The sequence below is a fragment of the Lutjanus erythropterus genome, chromosome 6 (assembly GCF_056507025.1).
Source record: "Lutjanus erythropterus isolate fLutEry1 chromosome 6, fLutEry1.hap2, whole genome shotgun sequence".
Taxonomy (NCBI): domain Eukaryota; kingdom Metazoa; phylum Chordata; class Actinopteri; order Lutjaniformes; family Lutjanidae; genus Lutjanus; species Lutjanus erythropterus.
Genome location: NC_139322.1, coordinates 3,150,064 through 3,171,097, shown reverse-complemented (window position 1 = coordinate 3,171,097; position 21,034 = coordinate 3,150,064). Strand labels below are relative to the sequence as shown.

The following is a 21,034-nucleotide window of genomic DNA, read 5'->3' as shown; positions in this document are numbered from 1 at the left end:
GGTCAACTTCCTGCCTCACTTTCTGACAAATCTGATGAATCCTGTGTTTTCCTGGAAGTCATAGCAACTAGTAACAGCTAGCAGGAGCATGTGCTATCCCTAAACACAAAAGGCGGACTATTAAAAAACAAAACGCCAACAAAAACGTGAAAAAGTGGCTAGAATCTGGATGTCATGTCCCGCAGCACGTGCCGCCGGTTTTCTCAACTAGCCGAGAAGTCGAGCTTGGTGGCCTGTGGGGCCGGTGCTCGAAATTTTATCGAAATTTCGATATGGTCTACTGCAATTCTCAAATTGCAGGAGGTGCGATATTTGATAAAACCCCAGTTTTTGTTTGTAAAATGATTGTGGTGCTGCGGAGATGAGCTGGCCTAAACTTCAGAGTCTGCAGACTTAAGAAAGCATCTTTGTAGGGCTGCAACTTTTTCATTATCAATTAATCTGTCAGTCAATTTATGATTGATCGATTAGTTGTTTTATCCATTAAACATCAGATTTGGTCAAACATAAATCCCGTTACATTCTTGTCAATTGAAAAATAGATCCAAACATGTTTTTAGTGATCAGTCCACTAATCGATTAGTTATTTGGTCTATAAAATGTCAGAAAATATTGATCAGTGTCTCCCCAAAGTCCAAGATGATGTCCTCAAAGGTCTTGTTTGGTCCAAAACTCAAAGATATTCAGTTTGCTGTCAGAGGGGGGTAAAGAAACCAGAAAATATTCACATTTGAGGAGCTGAAATTAGAGAATTGGGACAATTTTCTTTAAAAAAATCGATTATCAAAATAGTTGCCCAGTAATTTAATAGCTGATGACTCATCAAATCAATCGATTAATCAAAAAATCATTGTAGTTTCACATAATTTGATCACATCACAATTGCAATATCAGTAAAAATAGATTTCTTTTTTCAAAATCGTTCAGCTCTACTGTATGATGGAACTAAATGACACTTGGCTTGTGCTGCTCAAAGTGCCAAAGAAAAAAAAATACATTTGAAAAATTCAAAACCAGTTTCACTTCCCAAAAATCGTGACCTGGTTTCACACAGGAACTACTGGTCTGTGTTTGGATTACCTTCAGCAAGCCGGTCATGAGTTTTGGAAAGAGACAGCGAGTGATTAATTTGATTATGCTGGAGAGAAGGCAGACATCTCCAGAACTCTGCAACTCACCCCCCCCCCCCCCAAAAAAAAAAATCTAGATGGATAAACAGCACTACAGGCTTTTAGGTGTGAACTGTCCCTTTAAAAATATTCCTGATAGTGGAGGTCAGTATGAGCTGAGCAGGAGAAGCCAGGATGCACATGGTTCTGTTTATATCTGCAATTTTATTTGCAATAAAATAACGAAATCCTGCCTGACAGACGCCTGCTCTCAGACTTTTAGCATGAGAGGAAGTGAGCTACAAACCAGTCCTGAATAATTCAACACTATAATGTTGTATAGTGCAGCAATTTCATTTAATATTAATAAAAACATGCTGCTGCAGATGACATGTCAGATATTAAAAAAAGCCAGTCAGACACTCCCTGAAGACTGATTTTCCACTCGGAGCCAGAAATCATGAATGATCATTTCATGTTTCATGTGTGTGTTGAAGGCGAAGACACAGAAAGAGAAACCACACACATATACATGTATACACACACAGTGCACGCCCTACACAGTTGTTCACACCTGCCATCCTATTATGTAAGACATCATCGCACCCTCCGGCCCACTGACACACACACACACACACACACACACACACACACACACACACACAGATACACACATTCATGCATGGAGACCCAGACACAAGCAGCATGGTGGGATGCTATTGTTTTCATCTTACCTCTGCAGGTGTTAACGTCTCTCTCTGCCTCTATTTTCTTTTATCCCTTTTTCTCCTTCTTCTTCTTCTTGTCAAGCTCTCGTCTTCTTCTTCTTCTCCTTGTTTCTTTATTTTTTCCTTCCTGTCCGCTGAGTCGTGTCTTTTCCCGTGTCTCTTTTTGCACTGATGCTGCAGTGGTACATAAAACACACCCTTCTGAGCTCAGTCTCTCCTCCCACCCTCTTTCCCTCCCTGCTCCTCTCTGATTGGCTCCCTCGCCAGGATGACATCAGCCTCTGTCATTGCTGCCCCTCTCCCTCTTTCTCTCTCTCTCTGTATTCCCCTGGTACCCCCTGCCCCTCCCTTCATCTTTACCTCCATGCCCCCCCCCCCCGCCTCCTCTATTTTTACCTCCCTCCATCCGTCTCTGTCTCCTCTCTGTTCTGGTTTTCTTGTCTTACTGGTGGACGGCTGGTTGGAAGAACATCAGTGAATAAAAACTACTGGTAAAAAAATGTTTGAATAGGCAATTAAAGGGACAGTGCACCCCAAAATCAAAAATACATATCACAATACAGATTTTTTTTGGTTTTCCAGACATCAGCTGTAGAGACATCTGCCTTCGTTACTCAAAATAATCCACAGACCTCATTGTGAGCAGTTTCATGCAGAAACTACTTTCTTTCTGTCACAGTCTTGGACCCATCTTTGAAATTTTTCCTCTAACAATTATTTTCATTATTGATTAATCTGTCAACCATTTTCTCCATTAATCCATTAGTTGTTTGGTCCATGTTGATGAAAGTTCAAGATGACGTCCTCAAATGAATTTTTAACTTTTTTTTAGTTAAAAAACAATTAATTGGTTATGAAAATAGATGCAGATTAATGTAATAGTTGATTAACAATAGATTAATCGCAAAATATCAAAAGTTATAAAAACACTAAAATCTAACGGAAGAACTAACCTAACACTGAAGGAAAGAAAATCAACAAAAATGTGGTATTATACTTTAAATACATTGTGCCATCAAAAAGCTTAGCAGCTCAAAGCCACTTTGCCACCTTGTAGTTTAAACTTTGCTTTTTGTACACACCATGAATATGGTTAAATGTTACTGAAGTTTATACGGGGCCTAGTTTAAGGTGCGTTTACCACTTTTCTGCACAATTCAACGCCACTTAAAGCACAGTAACGGATTCACACCACACATTCAGCTTCTATCACCTCTGCTGGGGGAATGTAACTAAGTACATTTGCTCAAGTTCTGTACTTAAGTACAAATCTAAGGCACCGCTGTCCAATGAAAAAAGGGCCGGGTATCATTTTAAAATATTACAATTACAAGTACCCGTGAAGTGCTCTAGATACAAATAGAGTACTTCGTTGGATACCTGTCTTTTGAAGGTTGTCCTTCATGAAGAACGCCTGCTGTGACTGGCAAGAGCAAAAACATGGAGCCTAAATATTACTGAGCACCGATACCCACCCTGAATGAAAAACACTTATCTCAGAAATGTAAAGAAAAACAGAAATGTTTTCTTCTTTGTGAAAATGCATTTCTCAGGTGATCTTTGTAAACAGTTTATTTGACTTAAGAAACAGCAGAAGTGTCTCAACTCATAAAGGAGAATCCCCTCCTTCAGTTTTAGTAAAAAAAAGTTTGTTTGATTGTTTTTTTTTTACAGGACTGTGACTTCATACTCCACTACATCTCAGAGGGCAATACTTTTTACCCTGCTATATTTTACTGACAAGTTTGTGAACATTTTACTTCACAGCAACTACTTTTACTTTTCGTACTTTAAGTGCAGTTCAATGCAGGACTTTTATTTGCAGTGGAGTATTTTTACAGTGTGGTATTAGTACTATTTCTGAAGTAAAGAATGTGAATACTTCTTCTCACCTGTGTAGCTGCCCTCTGAAGTTCACTTGGTCCCAGTGTGCAGTGTGTCCTGACCGGCTGCAGCTCTGTTCTCCACAGAGAACATATTATGTTCCCCTGATTATTGCTGAATGATCACGACTGATCAGGTCCAGGTTCTTTTAGCTTCTTTTTTAATGTTCTGCTCTCAAAAGAGGTTAATTTTAGTGACTTCACTAAATTTTCTGTCTCCTTCTTAGCTGATTAATTTACACTTTCCACCTGCCAGGGTTGCAGCATCTTGTTCTGGTACATTAAATGTCAGATGTAGAATGAGATGCTGGCTCTCTGCTGCCACACAGTGGTTGGTGGAGTGTAAATCAGCAGCATTCAGATGTTAGAGCTGTCTGTTGTATTAAGAGGATTTAACTGCGCCTGTTCAACTTATAGTGAGAGTCAGTGGGCTCGTTCAGGATGAACTGCACCTCACCTGGGAAGCAGATGAGATCAGGTGGACGCAGCAGGAGGTGGAGACAAAAAGCTGCAGCAAACTTGTAAAAAATCCCTTTCATTCATCACATTTGACCCATTTGAAGAGCTTGGTGGTGTCTGCAGAGACCCTGCAGCCCTCTGACTGTATGTCATTATTTTGCTGCTCAGGACATTTTGCAAAGTCAAAACATCTGTATCTGATTTCTGTTCATCTCGGACAAATCCTACTTATTTTAAAAAAGGATAACTGGAGATAATGGAAATAACAGTATTGTTGGATTGACTTTGGGGATGAACTGATGGATCAGTTCCTTTAAATTTACTGACAGACTGCTGCACCTTCTGCATCATGATCCTCGTACAAGTTTGGCATTTCTTTTCCTTTTTGTCCAAAAACAGATCATGCACTCATTGCATTTATGATTTATTCAGAAAAACAAGTATTTAACTGGTTATGAAACAGTCTCAATTGTAAAAAATATTTGTACTTTTGACATTATACTTTCTGGTTATTATGGAAGAATCACTGTGCTGACAGGGCTTTTGTTCACAGGGGCCTCCAAAGTCAACAAAATATGAAAGTTCCTTGTCGTAGTTTTAAGTCTTCTGCAGTGTTCATGCAATAAACACATAAACAGACTGACAGGTGAAGTGACAATAAGGTGTTACTTGAGGCTAAGCAGTGATTTTCCAGACGACTGCATCATTCTAGCCAAGAAATAAAACTCCAAATGGACCAGATGTCACTCCACAGCTCCAGTGTGGGAACTTTTCTGGGTTTTAAAATTCAAATGAACTAAATCATGGAGAAATAAAGTGTAGGTGAAGTCTGTTTGACAGAGTGAAAGCTGATGGGTTCACTCCCAGCAGCAGCTCACGTCTTCTTACACATCAATCTCCTTCACTGTCTGTCGCTCTGGATGTTTTTCCCGCTTGGCTCCTCCTCCTCCTCCTCCTCCTCTTCCTCCTCCTCTTCTTCCTCTTCCCCGCTATCATTAAAATGAAAATTCTGTTGTCTCGTACCCAGACTGTAAAGGCCGGTGACACTCATGTGGCATTTTGTTTTCTGCCAAACAAAGCAGGCAGCCAAAACACCCCCCGTTCATCCTCTGTGTGTGTGTGTGTGTGTGTGTGTGTGTGTGTGTGTGTGAGGAATACAGAAAGAAAGAGAAATGTGTGAGAGGACAGATGGACAGGGAGGGTGTTTGTGTTTAAGGGTTTCTCTTTGGCAGGAAGGTGCATACGGCTGGAGCGCCGTAACACTGACCAGTGTGTGTGTGTGTGTGTGTGTGTGTGTGTGTGTGTGTCCGTGTGCATGTGTGTGTGTGTGTGTGTGTCTGTGTGAGATGCTGTTTTCCTGCTCTGTCCCTCCTCCTTTATGACTACTTGTGATTATTATTATTAACACAAACCAGCAGTCAAACAACAGTAAACCTGCTCTGTAGCTGCAGACAGTCGCAGATCAGTGATTCTCAAAGTGTGACCCACTGGGTTTAGTTCAGTTTAGTTTAGTTTAGTTCAGTTTAGTTCAGTTTTTTAGGATCCCCATTGGCTGCAGCAAATGCTGCCGCTCTTTTTACTGGGGTCCCACACGTGCAGAAAATTAGATGTTACATTACAGAAAACAATACATACATGACAACATAAAAAAAGACAGTAAAACAAAACACACAGCACAAACAGAACAATAATTCAAATAATGTAAATGATGTAAATGTCCTGACAGTCGCCATTTCACTTAATGTTTCAAAACATATTTCAAAATCATTATCATTGCTTATCACTGCTTTTTCAGAAATGCTCTCTGAAGGTCCTTTCTAGTGGACAAAACATGGGCCTCGAACGTGACATGAGTGCACTATATTTATTTTAATCATTCCATGTCAATACAGACATAAGTTTGAGTTTGTCAGTGAATAAAGGCTGAGGCGTTGCAAGACCAAAGCAAAGCTCCTGAGTGTGTGTTGCTTCCCAACTGCAGGAATAGCATCACTATGATGATAAGCTCCGCCCACATTGAGAGTTGAGCATGCTATCTGCAGTGGAGTGGAGGTGAACGGAGCCAGTTTGCTGTTACTTATACTGTTGCAATAGAAACTGTACACCCTGGTTAAATGTCAGGAAAGTATGAAGGTATGAAAAGATTCTACTAAGCCTCTTCTAGAGGAAACTTCATGAGGATATTTTCCAGACACCATGATGGTCTGAATAAAATCTCAAACCGTTCATTAGTTGTTAAGATATTTCAGACTGTCACTGCACGGCTAAAAATATGAAATGAAAATGTTTTAGGGAAAATACCAACCGCAGTGGTCTTTAGACAAAAACAGGTTATTTCCACGTCCCCCTGAATCACTTTCACTTCCATCTTCTGATCTTCTTCTGCTCAGCAAATTGAGTTTCCTCTCCAGCAGACAGCCGCTCCATTATCTCCTCCATCTCCTGCAGGTTGTGTTTGCCTCTCACTCTCCTCCTCCTCCTCCATACCTCCCCTCCTGCCTCCACCCTGTCCTCCATCTCAATGTCTCCCCTCACTTAAAGCATAATTCACTTAACCTGTACATGTGTGTGTGTGTGTGTGTGTGTGTGTGTGTGTGTGTGTGTGTGTGTGAGGGGCGGGGGTTAAGATGCAGTGATCAATACAGCAGATGAGGATCTTTCTCTCTCCTCTCTTATGTCCTTGTCTCATGTCTCGCATCGTCTGGGACATGTCATCACACACACACAGACACACACACACACACACACACACACACACACACACACACACACACACACACACACCCTATTTCCATACGGATACAGTTTACCGTAAGAGTGACTCAGCCTCTATGACTGGAATACAGAGCAGCAAGAAACTGCAGCTCACACACACGCACGCACGCACACACACACACACGCACGCACACACACACACACACACACACACACACACACACACACACACACACACACACACACACACACACACACAAACGACTTGTAGAGATTAAAGACGAGCTGTCATCTCTGTCAGGGTGGAGCGAAAGCAGAGAGGATGAAGAGTTAAAAAAAAGAAGAGAAGAGGAGAGAAAGAGCAGCACTAATGGAGAAGGAGACGAGGAGAAGAAATGAGAAGATGTAGAGGGGTTAACACTTTTATTTAATTACACATCAATAAATCCTGTAAGGCAATTAGACCCATTAGGCTTATGAATTCTGCGCCCACTGCTGCCTTTATTCTCCTTGTAAAACACACTGCTGCTGCACACACACACACACACACACACACACACACACACACACACACACACACACACACACACACACACACATCAATGTATTTTTATTCATTTCCTAATGCCTAACCCGAACCTGATCCCAGACTAACAGCACCTCATTCAAATTCAACTCTTTGCTAAACCTGATCTAATATAAAGAACCTTAACTTTTATGCTAATTTAAAATCCATCCTCAGCGACTCTTAACCCTAAACTTGAGCATTAAAACTGTCGGATTTTCTTCAGTCTTAAAGGAATAGTTTTGGGAAACATATTTATTTGCTTTCTGGCTGAGAGTTAAAGGAGACTGACACATGCCTGCATGGTGGTTTAAAAATGTGACAAATAACTCAGATTTCATGCACTAAACATGACAAAATCACACACAAATATCAATATAAAATGATGAGGTGATGACATTTCATATCCAAAAGGTTCAAAGGTCACTGTGACATCATAATGTTCATCTCTCTATCAGTCCTCTGTCCTCCTCCTCTGTCTCTTAAGTGAAGACAGCATGTTTCTCACTGGAAGTTAAAGGGATAGTTCTCCCAAAAATGAAAATTCAGTCATTATCTTGTCACTCTCATGCTGATATGAGAGGGGTTCACTCTACTGAGTGACCTCTTTCAAGGTGTTCCCAAGCAGACTGTAACAGACTGTTGCTATGAAGAACATTATTATTTATATTTTATATAGACTGTAGATAATATTTGTGTCCCACAAATGTGTGTCATATACATAAATAATTAGTAAGTAACCATGTAATAAGTGGGATGATTCAAAACAAATCTTCATGTCGGGTTCCTGCGTCATCCTGCTAGGATTCATTTCATAATAATGACCCGCTCACTGTACTTTATCCCTTACTTAACCTTATATAACCTAACATAAAGAATTTACAAATTATTTAAGGGTAGTCTTATCGCAAAGTTGTACCAAAACAAATGAATACAAGCAAAACAAACATACAGCAAACATTTAGTATAAGATAATAAGATAATATCTTTATTTCTGCTCTCAAACGTTGGTTGTTCTGCTCCATCGCTGCACGTGTCCCTGCATGTAATTCACACATGAGTTTGACAGTAAATCAATACAAACAGTAACCTGTCAATACCTGCTCACTCAGCCAGAGAAAAGATTTCCTCTTCATAAAGTCTGCCTCATGATGCGCTCATGAAATATTGGTACAATTTCTCAGAGGAAACACTTTGAGGAATCACATTAAAAAATTTAAACAAACTCTTTTGTCACTTTCATTCATTATCGACACAGAAAGTCGACTAATGTGAGCTGCAGGCTGTTTGACAGACACGTGTGGACGTGATTATTGGAGAAACTGAACACACACACACACACACACACACACACACACACACACACACACACTGTCTCTCAGAGACACGCTCCAGTTGGACTCTGTCTGTGTGTTAATGTCTCCACCTACTGGTCTCTCGCTGAACAACACTTCCCTCTGCATGCTGGGAAATCTGCACCTCATGGACCAGCAGTGCGTCACATCCAGAGTGTAATTAACCACCAAAACAGGACAGGGAAGTTTCATTTATTTATTTTTAATTTTTTTTTTACAGATGTATATGCACACAATGGACCTAAGCTTTATTTACTTTTCAGATTAAGACTTTACATAAAAAACACACATAGATACATATAAACTATAGAATAAACACATTATCAAACATTAAACTGGAGGTTTCACACCCTTTTGAGCTTGTTAGCTTATTTCTGACCTGTGAGGGTTCAGACCACTGAGCAGGATACAGACAGTTGACATAGACAAAACTGTTAAAAAAACCCAAAACTATCTAAATTAATTCAAAAGCTGAGTCGGCCTGTGTTTATTTTGCATTGTTTGTTTCCAAAGTTGAAATCTGACATGACTGTTGGAGCAGCTGAACTGCACAGGTTCTTCCAGACCTCTTAGACATTGGTGTCAAAAGTAACACAACATGTGTAAAAGTAGAACATTATGAACTTCTTATGACAGCTCACATTCATTTGTGCTCCACTGCAGCAATGGCAGCTTGTTAACTTACAGTACTTTGCTGGATTCGTCTATACTGTCCAACCCTACCACTAACTTTAGTAAAAAAGATTTAACTAAAAAAGAATAATATACTATGATGATGAAACCTTGATAATTTACATAACAACTTATAATTTAAAATGAACTTAGAATGAGATGAGAAGTAAAGGTAGCTCTTAACATGCAGCATACTGTTAATGCAGCACATTTGTGTTTATGTACTGAGGACAGAAATATAACATATTTTTGATTATTACATGTAAAGTTCACAGATTTTCATGTGAATCACTTTTAGTCAAACTTTATTTTACAGTGCACTAATAAGATATAACAAGCTGCACTTTGTATTAAATTAAACAGAAACTAGAAATAATATGTTCTTTGATAGACAGAATTAGACCCTTTATTAGATCTATTATTAGACTTTATTAGAGGGGAATTTGGGACAGAATTGTACTGTAAACTAAAATGAAATCATATCTGTTTTGTCTGTGTGTTACTGCACAGACTTACTGTATTCTGTCGGCTGACAGTGTGATCTGTGATAAGAGGCTAAATAAACTCAAATTAAAGCTTGTAAACTTGGGAAATTTTCCATAAATAAGTTTTGATATCAGCTTCGATGAGAAATTTAAGGGTTATATTTGAAAATGTTATGACAGTGAGACAGTGAGTCTTATTTTGGTATTTCCCCTTTATTTCAAGATACTTCCTGCAGAACTTCATCCCTGTGCAACAAGTTATGCAACTGCAGTGACTTAATATTTCCATTTACATCATTTCTCAGAAGCACGTACCAAAAAACGTGAAGTTGTGACGCTCCAAGTTATTGACTGACAGGAAATAATAGTGAACAAAAACGTGAGGGGTGAACCTGACTCCCAGACTAATACTGTCTAATAAATTTTTTTTTTCATACAAAGTATGTCTTGTTATGTTTATTAGTGCACTCTTGGGTGTATGGTGTCTAATTAGGTCTTAGCTGTATTTAAAAATAATGCATTATTTCTAGTTTTTGACTAATTTAATATAAAGTACAGCTTCTTACGTCGTTTCGGTGCACTGTAAAATAAAGTGTGACCCACTCAGCTTTCTGTTGGCGGCAGTAAATGTGGCAGCAGCAGCGTTGAGCTAAGTAACAGTGGAGTACACGTCATCTTCGGTACGGCTCGGTTATGTTCGAGGCACAGAGTACACAACATCACCGCCGTCACCATGGACGACGCTGCTGGACGAGCCAACGGTCCGGTTGGAAAAATTCAGATGTGAGTAGGTGAGTTTACTCGAGTCGTCTTCAGCCTGGAAAAAAAAAACAAAGAGAGGTCAGAGTGTTTAAATCTTTCAGTCTGATCTCTTGTCTAGACTGTCAGCATCACATTCACGTGACGACAGCGTTCACGCCGCACTGAAACATCTGTCTATAGAAACTCTGTGTTTTCTGTGCATTTCAGAGCATCAGCAGCAAATATTCACCATGTTGATCTCCATCAATAATTTTTTATATTTTGATGGACTACAGATGAATTAATAACAGGTTACAGTGAAGCAAACTTTTGTCACAATTCAGCAGATGTGCAGAAGAAATTCCAGCTCTTTGGGATGTAGGGCTGATTTATTTTGAAATTTAAAATGTGAAATGTCAGCAGTTGTCTACATTTTATTCAGTTATTACCAAAATTCATGCATCCACTGAGTCATGACCAGGATTATGCAAAATGAGTTTTGTACAAATCCATGTAGTCAATTATGAGATATAAACTTTTCATGTTTGTGGCGCCACCTAGAGGTGAAATGGAATGTGCTTTAATACGTTAGCTCAGTGAACAATTTTCACCTTAATATCTCATTGCATTCATGAGTCACTGCAAATTTTAGAAAATTAGTTATTTCAATAAATAATTCCTTTGATAACTTTAGAACAGGAAAGTCTGTAGATGATGCTGATTAATTTTCAGAACGATTGATTCAACAGTCTGAGACAAATTTAGGACGAAAATCGGACTTTGATTAAATTGAGATAAAGTCATATGAGTTGATATTTTTAAAGCAGACTAATTGAACAAAGATGCAGATGAACTGAATGATTAAAATAGTGAAAGAACTTATTTTATGCCGAGTGGTTTTCAAGATAATTGCAAAAACCTAAAATTTATTGTTACAGTGCCACCTTAAGGTAAATGAGCGCAATTTTTGTTGCCTGTGTAGTGGGTGGATGTAGTCTTAGGGCGGAGATATACTTGCTTTAAACTACGCGTTCGCATACGCACCCCTACGCATCCCTACGCTTCATGGCTGCCTGGCGTATCCTGCGTCCATTTGGAGCGATGGTTGTGCGCGTCCTCAGAAATTAATGCGACGCATACGCGAACTCAAACGCATGGTTAAACAGCAAGTATATCTCCGGCCTTATGGTTCTTGTCCTGTCTGTGTGACTGCAGCCTAATGTTGCTGTTTCCTGAGCTCAAAGATAAAATGCTTTATTTTTCCCCCTTACTGTATCTTGGGATCGAGCTGCAGTGACAGAGCTGTAGTAATCGTTGCTTTCAGCTCCACTTGGTGTGGTGTATTTGGCGTGGGTGTGACTTGAAGAGATTTCCACAGGTGGAGATCTGCTGTGTCTGTCCTCTCTGATGTCCTCATACACTCGGTTGATCTACAGGAGAAGAGCAGGTTTGGTTTGTATTAATATCAGCTTGTTTCACAAACAATAATGATGCTTAGATGTCAAAAAGATACTAAAACTCACCTCTGTGACAGAAGTGTACACTGATTCCTCAGGAGGATCTGAAAAATATAACAGTGAGTGATTGAAGCATCATTTCAGTAAATCATTAAGAGGATGTAGCATCAATCAAAGCTGACCGGATTATGCAACAGTTATCTGATTCTGGATTGAGACAAAGTCTTCAGTGACTTTGATATGATGAATAATAAATGTGAGGACACTGGAAGGGGAACTTTTACTGTAGAATCCCAAAATGAAGCCCGCTACTCGGTTAGTTCACTTTATTTTATTCAGTGTATCACAAAAACTTAAAGGTTGGAAAAAGCCTGATCATTCAAACATGCCTGCATGTTAAAAAATGCTGCAAAAGTGTCCTCTTGGATATGAGAGATAAAACATGATAAATCCCCTCTTGGGTGGTCCACTGTGCTAAAGAGTGCTAAAGGGTGCCCTTCCAGTGGAGAAAATGTGGTAAAGTGCCCTCTTGAATGCCCTTCTAATGGAGAAAACATGCTAAAGTCCACTGAAATGAACCTCTAGTGGACAAAACATGATAAAGTTTTCTCTGGGCTGCCCTTCTTGTGAACATAGTATAGTAAAGTGTCCCCCAAAGTGCTCTGCTAGTGGACAAAATGTTCCCTTTAAAGTGCCCTTCCTGTGGAGAAAACTCAATACAGGATATAGAAAAACAAATTTAATCTAAACCAGGAACTGGAGCTGTTTCACCTTAAATGTATCTCAACTTTCGTCACACTGGTGCGTTGCTGTGGACAGGTGGTGTCCTGTTGTGTCATTCTGTGAAAATTGGAAGTTGTGTGTGTTTCCTGTTGCCTCACCGTTGGGTTTAGCAGACTTCTTCCTGCAGTATATCAGCACAGCCAATGATAGAAGGACGACGAGGACAGCCAGAGTCAGACCCACATACAGCCATAGATCTGTAGTTGACAGAGTAGAAGAAGTTTACACTGACACGTCCATGTGGATTATACCATTAATGTCCTCATAGACTCGTGTACATGAAGCTCCTGAGACCAAAAATATGTAAACATTATATACTTGTAAGACACCTTGGCAGGTAAGGTTTGAATTGGACAATCATATAAGAACATAGAACACAGCAAACAAGGTTGTAGACAACAATTTAACCACTGATCAGCTGTTTAGCTGGTCTGCACTGTTACTGGGGAGTCATGGAAGTTCGACCATCAGGTTCAGATGTGTTTTGTGGACTTGGAGAAGGGTTATGACCGTGCACCCTGGGGATTCTGTGGGGGGTACTGTGGGAGCATGGTGCACTGGGACTGTTGTGAGACCTGTGTCCGTATCCTCGGCACAAAGTCTAACACATTTTCATTGGGTGTTGGACTCAAGGTCCATCAAAGGTGCAGCTTGAGTGAGTCCAGTTTTGGGAATATTAGCGTTGTGTCTATTTTTTGCAGATGAAGTGGTTCTGTTGGCTTCCTCAGACCGTGACGTTCGGCACACACTGGGGTGGTTTGCTGAGTGTGAAGCACCCAGGATGTGACTCAAAACCACGAAGTCTGAGGCCATGCTTCTCAGACAGTGGATTGATCCCTCTGAATTGAGAGCGAGTTACTGCCCCAAGCAAAAAGGAGTATAAGTTTCTCAGGGTCGGTAGTAAAATGGAACACAAGATCGATAGGTGGACTGATGTGGTTTCAACACTGATACAGATGTTGTACTGGACTGTGGTGGTGAAAAGGGAGCTGTTATCTATCAGATACAGTGTGTGGACGTACCTGTAGTTGGTGATGTTCCAGGCTCCTGCTCGTCAGACTGAGGGCTTAAACTCTGTGTTGTGTTTGTTGGTGTGGAGACTGATGGGACTGATGTTGTTGAAGCTGGTAGTTTGAAGTCTGGTCCTGAAGTGGTTGAATCTGTGAACAACAAAAACAGACAGATTATAAAATCCTGCTGAGAGAGATGAGATACTGTGTGTGAGTCAGTTGCACTGTTGATTTTCAACATCAGCAGCTGGCAGTGAAAACTTTCTTCAGACCTCCAGAGACACAAACATGATCATTCTCTTTCATTTTCATCTCAAGTCAGTTTTATTCACAGAACACCAAATCATAACAGAAGTTATCTCAGTGCACTTTTCAAATAGAGCACTTAAAGTGGAAACTCACCATCTGTGACCACGATGCTGAACTCATGGTAGGGATCTGGTGATAAAGGTCTGTCCACTGCACACCTGTACCGTCCTGAGTCAGACTTGTTCAGCTGTGTGATGCTCACAAACACAGATCCTCTTGTAGATGCTCTTATAAATTCAATACTGTATCTGCCTTTCTGAACTTTATCACCAGGTGTTTGAACAAGAATGTTTTCTTCTTTACAATCATCCCTGCAGAAGTACGTCCTGCTTCCAATACTAGTAAAGAAGCATCGTACTACAATATTTCCTCCAGTTCTTGTGTAGAAGGTTTTTTCTTCAGTAGGATTTCCAACCAGCACAGCTGTTGAAAAGATGAAAAACAGTTACCATCTTTAGTTCCTGTAAGAAATCACAATAATTCCAGTTTCAGATCTGATCTACAGTCACACTTGAAGCTGCTCAGATCAAACAGTCTGTGACTGATGATCATTGCTGAATGATTTAACTGATTTAGATTTTTTCACCAAAGATTTATCACATCATAATCTCACAATCTGCCTGAAATTAGATTTGATTTCATTATATCTGTTTTGATGCTTTAGTGAAATGACCAAGTTTGATTGTGTAAGTGGTAAACAGTAATGATAATTAAATATGTGTGTACTTTGTGTAAAAGTTTTTATTTTCTATACCTTTGCAAGAAATTATTTTCATTATTCAGTTTTACAGGTATTCGTTGATGTTTCTTCTTGCCTTCATCTTTAAAGTAATTATATTTCATAATTCAACATTCCAGGGATTCAGTAAATATATTTTTTACATTATTGCAAATCATTATTTATGGAAAATACTAGATGTAGTTTTGGTGGTGTTTGTTTGTCTTCTTGGTTCTCTGTCAGGACCGTGACCGACCCCAGTGGGGTCAATCTGAGAACCTCAATAAACCGTCCATTCTGTCGTAGCAACAGGCGGCGTGTGTGAAGGACAGGGACTTAAACAACGCAGGCGTATGACCTTCAGGAGATTCCTGGTTCACGGGAAACAGCTGGAATCTCCAATCCCTATCATGAGTGAGGTTCAGTGGGGTACCTACACCTCTCAGCAAAGACAAACTAACTCACTGCATGTAGACTTATTCATTATTAAAATTAATCAGACAAATATCTCCACCAACTAAGAGCGTCCATGCACAGTTCACTACAGATAGACTAGTGTTCAATATTAGAGTCATCGGTTATCAGTGATATTTATATGATATGTGACACAGAGAGAAAAAAACAGATTTCAAATATTATTGACACAAATCATTGCTAAAGTAATTATTTAAACAAAATCATCATTAAAGTATTTCCTGATTTGTTCTTAAAAATTACATTTCCATGCAGTCATTTTTGATCCATGTGTGTAAACTTCATGAAATAATAAATCATCAAGAAAGAAAAAACTGAAAATAATGATTTGTGATCTTCAAAAACAAGATATTTAATGAATATTTGGAAGAGTAATGGATGAAATAAACTGATTTCAAAAGATATATAAAAAAAACTCTCTGTCATCTATGAAATAATGAAATGAATATGAATCATATTTGATCCATGTTGTGTCGTAGAAGAGGTTTGGACAGTTTGTGCATCAAAGGGTTAAAGCTCAGAGCACAACAGCTCAGTTGTTTTCAATATATTCTTGTTTCAGTCTCAACATGCTTCTTATTTTCTGACTGTTCATCAGAACAGAGAGTTGACTGAACTGATATACAGTCAGCACAGATTTTAAAACTGTCACACTAAAACATGTCAAAATGAAAAAGTACAAACTTTAAGTACAAACTCACCGTCTACAACAATGATTTCAATCTGACGGTACTCTTCATCTCTTGCTCCAATCAAACCACAGCGGTACAGTCCAGAGTCAGACTTCATCAGATTTGTGATGGTCACAAAAACTTCTGCTCCTCTAGAAACTCTTTTATATTCAATCCTGTATCTGCCTCTCTGATCTCTGACATTAGTTGTTTTGATGATCATGTTTTCTTCACATATTTCCTTGCAGAAGTATCTCCTGCTCCCACCAAAAGAAAAGGAACAATGAACTATGACATCTTGTCCTTTAATTCCTGAATAGACAGAGATTTGTGCATCGACGAGACCAGTGTTTCCATCCTGCAGAGCTGTTAAAAGAGAAACAATCATTAGTTACTGTCTGATCACAATATTTCCTGCCTCACATTAACACAGAGTCACACTGGGAGCTGCCCAGTTCAACCACAGCCTGTGACTGAGGATGTTGAAGTGCAGGTAGGACTGGGTGATATGGCTTATAAATAATATCTGGATATTTTGAGGCCAGAGGTTCTTCATTTTTTCTCAGCCAAGGACCCCTTACATGATAGAAGATACATCAGTGAAACCCTCATTTTGTCCATTAATTGAAAGAACAACACAAAAGAAACATATTAGAAAGATATTAAACATGTAATAAAAAATATTTGCACCAAGTTAACACAGAATATCCATGCCAAAAGAGCTTGTTACCATTATTTACTGGTGACGTCTGATTGACACCTGAGACAGATTTATATGTATATGGACCAGTCAAAATTCTCAAAATGATTAATTCAATTTTTAAAATAATTTTTTTTAGAAAAGTGATGCTTTTATTCCACAGCTTTCTAAAAGTTCTGTGGATGTATTATTTTCTTATATAAATATATAAATGTTATTAATAAAACCATAAGAGTTATAGATTGTTGGATTAGAGCATTTTTTTTACAAATATACCTTCCTTCTGAATTTGATGCCTGCAACACAACAAACAGGCTAAAAGATGTGTAATGCTCCAAAACCACCTGTTTGGATCATTCCACAAGTGAACAGGTGAGCTGGTAACAGGTGACAGGATCATGATCGGGTATTAAAGGGGCGTCCTGGAAAGACTCAGTGGTTCACAAACATGGATGGGGTGAGATTCACCACTTTGTGAAAAACTGCAAACAGTCCAACAGTTTAAGAATAAAGTTTGTCAACACAAAACTGCAGAAATTTATAGATTTCACCATCTACAATCCATAATATCATTAAAATATTTAGAGAATCCAGAGAAATCTCTGCATGTAAGGAATAAGACTGAAAACCAACACTGAATGTCTGTGACCTTTGACCCCTCAGGCAGCACTGCATTAAAAACTGCATTAAAAACCCACATCATTGTATAAAGGATACTACATGGGCTCAGGAACACTTTGGAAAACCGCTGTCAGTAAACACCGTTTGTCTCTGCATCTACAAATGCAAGTTAAGACTCTACCATGCAAAGAGAAAGACATACATCAACAACATCCAGAAACACTGCAGACTTCTCTGGACCCGAGCTCATCTGAGATGGACTGACGCAAAGAGGAAAAGTGTTCTGTGGTCTGACGAGTCCACATTTCAGATTGTTTTCACAAATCATGGACGTCGTGTCCTCCAGGCTAAAGAGGAAAAGGACCATCCAGATTGTTACCAGCACTAACTTCAAAAGACAGCAGCTGTGATGATATGGAGGTGTGTTAGTGCCCATGGCATCATGGGTAACTGTCACATCTGTGAAGGCCCCATTAATGCTGAAAGGTACGTACAGGTTTTGGAGCTGCCATCCAGATGACGTCTTTTTCAGAGACGTCCCTGCTTATTTCAGTGAGACACATAGTGGACGTGTTCCAACAGCGTGTCTTCATAGTAAAAGAGTTCAGGTACTAGACTGACCTGCCTGCAGTCCAGACCTGTCTCCCAATGTGTGGTGCATTATGAAGCACAAAATACGACAACAGAGACCCCGGACTGTTGAGCAGCTGATATATATATAGTATATTGTATTATACTTATTTTATATCATGATGATTTCGATAAATTAACCTGAAAAATTTTCGCCTTTGATTGTGTTTGTGGAAAACTGCTGAGAGTTCATCAGAGACCTTAAGAGACAGAGGCAGCAGTGAGCCTCTCACTCATGCTTGTCATCGAGTACAGACATCCGATATTTTACCAAAAAGCCACTGGTGCTGCCATCCACAGAAACCTGTACAGCAGCAGGGGCAGTAGCCAGACAGATGATATTACAGATGAAATATAACACATAGTCAGAGCCGGTCGGGCCCACATGCACACTATGCAAGTTGAGTAGGGCCCCAACTCCCTCTCATGTCGAAGCAGGTGTCAGTGTTTACAACTGATGAGAGGATGAAGAACTAAAGACAAAATAACATCAGTGACTGTGGTGGACAGTAATCAGGTAAACTGCAGTTTCCTCCTCTACAAGTTTGATATCATGCAGTGTGTGATGCACGTCCCTCTTTCTGTCTGATGTTAGCTGAGCTGCTGTCTGTCTGTCCAACTGTCTGTCTGTCTGTCTGTCCAGACAGGAGTGTAAAAAGTATTACTTGAGTAAAAGTACTAATATAACACTGTAAAAATACTTCACTACAAGTAAAAGTCCTGCATTGACAAAAACCTTACTGAAGTAAAAGTCTGTAAATATTAACAGATAAATGTAATTAAAGTAAAAGTATTCATGTTGCAGTAAAATGTTCCCTGTCAGTGTTATTATGTGTGTATTATGTGTGTTATTATAATGCCTGTCATTGTTGTAAACAGAAATATTCAGGAACCAACACGTCAAGTTGTGTCCACATCGCTGTTTTATAATGCTGTGACACACGGGTTTCTATCTGTATGTAGGATGTTTATCTTTTTTTATATTTAGAAAATAAATCTAGAAATGTACATAGGGTCATGTGAGGGCTGTTTTATGACAGACTTGAAAAAAACGTGAACTTATTTATTAAAGTGTCTCATACCTGATTCTGTTCATATCATATTTAACCACATAAAACACTAATGAGAAACTCTTAAATTATCCATTAAGAGGAGAGAGTGACAGAAAAACAAAGTAAATGTACTCACAGAGGAAGAAGAAGAGGCAGATCAAACTGTGATGGACTTTCATCTTGAGGCTCTGCTGGTTTACTGTTGTCTCTCTTCTTTCTTCACTGGTTAATCAGGAACTTCTTACTTCTCTAAATGATGGAGTCCCTCCTCTAAACACGACACACAGCTCTCTGCTCTCCTCCCTCCTCTGTCAGTCTTTGTCTCTGCAGCAGGTTTCCTGCACATTTGTGTGAATCTTCATTAACACTCATAGCATGGTCTGGCTGAATCTGATTGGCTGGTAGGTGTGCGTTAAAACCGCTTAATGCACGACTGCAATGCATTGTTCAAAAGTCATCCTCTACCCACCTTGTATCCATAGCAACATTAAAGAGCATAGCTGTTGAAGCTCACCGCACTTCCTAACTGGAGGTGATGCAAACAAGTGAGAGAGTGAACAGCTGATTGGTTCAGTTTTCCTAAACAAGGACGTCCTAACCTGCTCTATGTGTCAGCAAACAGGCTGAAAAACTCTCACTCTATTTCTGCAAAGTTTCACGCACCTCCAACATATTTTACCAGTTTAAAATCGATGTGACATCCTTGATGTTTTCAGTTTCTCCTCATCAAAGCAGTCAAAGCGACGACAAGAGACTAATTAATGAGGTTGAGGAAAGAAGCAGCACCTTTTATATGTTCCACAGCAGCCTTTTATAGGAATATTTTCAAAAAGGACCGTGTTTTAAAGAAAAAAGGGAACTTTTGGAAGTTACAAGTAAGTAAAATGTCCTCAATCTATATAGACAAAATGCTGATTTAAGAACATTACATTAATTATGACTGAAATGTGTCGTCCTTTCGTCTTTTACACTGAACATTTCCTCATTTAATTTACAGTTTTGCTAATTTTTGACTGTCATTTGTTTTTAGCTGCCAAGTTCAGGCAGAGAAAAGAAGAACACATCTAAAATAACAGGCAAGCCTCCTACACTGTAAAAATAAGTTGAGAAAAAAAATAACATTTATTCATTGAACCCAACTGAAATTCTTAAGTTTTTGAAATGTTTCACCAACTACTGATCTTTTGAGATAATTTACTTTCCCCCTTTAGATAAACTTAAGATAAAATTTTAGAAACTCAGAATATGATATTTAAAAACAATACAATGAAAGTAATGAAATTAAAGAAATGAAAGTAAAATGTTCTTAATGTTAAAACTGTTTTTAGGCATAAAAAACCCCCCAAAAAAACTCAGATTCAATTTTTACTTCTAAAAATTTATTTCAACAGTTACAGTGTGTTGCCTTGAAATTTTGAGTAATCTGAATTATTTTTTTTCCAGTGCATGACCACAAACAGATACGTTTGACCATATTTGTTCATAATGTCACAAACAGCTGAAAAGGAAGTAACACAAACGCTGAAACGCCTGTTGCACAACAGCAGTAGGTAAAAGAACATGAGAAAAAAAAACTTATTGACTCTAGAGTTTTTAAAATGTTCTTTTCATGCTTTTTAAAAACAGTTTTATTAGTGGAAATCTCAAAGGACTTGACATAGACAGGAACAAAGAGGAAAATACCTCTCTAGATTTACTGTAACTTATCACCAATTAACCATGACTATGACCTTATGCTGTTTCTACACAATAAGAGAAATGATGGAAAATGAGCAGAAACCAACAAAACAGCCATCAATACATGCTGATCAGACACAAACAGTTTGAGATGTGGTCTGACAACATGTACCAACAATACAGGAGGAGACAGCAAGAAGACAAAAGAGGATATTGAGAT

The 21,034-nt window shown here is 38.9% G+C and overlaps 2 protein-coding genes across 3 annotated transcripts in view; both read right to left on the bottom strand.

Annotated features, from left to right (window-relative positions):
* Positions 1-2,024, bottom strand: part of LOC146324649 (neural cell adhesion molecule L1.1-like) — a 61,458-nt gene extending 59,434 nt beyond the window's left edge. For both annotated transcript variants that reach the window (XM_084720240.1, XM_084720241.1), the window contains exon 1: positions 1,844-2,024. The gene's annotated coding sequence lies outside the window, so the exon portion shown is untranslated. The remainder of the gene's footprint in view (positions 1-1,843) is intronic.
* Positions 2,025-9,318: 7,294 nt separating this feature from the next.
* LOC146324648 (uncharacterized) lies at positions 9,319-19,491 on the bottom strand. The gene is made up of 8 exons (XM_084720239.1): positions 19,274-19,491; positions 16,165-16,500; positions 14,365-14,694; positions 13,975-14,112; positions 13,051-13,149; positions 12,236-12,273; positions 11,984-12,142; positions 9,319-10,788 (listed from the first exon to the last, which is right to left on the bottom strand). The coding sequence occupies exons 1-8, from the start codon at positions 19,314-19,316 to the stop codon at positions 10,663-10,665; spliced, it is 1,269 nt and encodes a 422-aa protein (XP_084576365.1). The 5' UTR covers positions 19,317-19,491; the 3' UTR covers positions 9,319-10,662.
* Between the last annotated feature and the right edge of the window lie 1,543 nt (positions 19,492-21,034).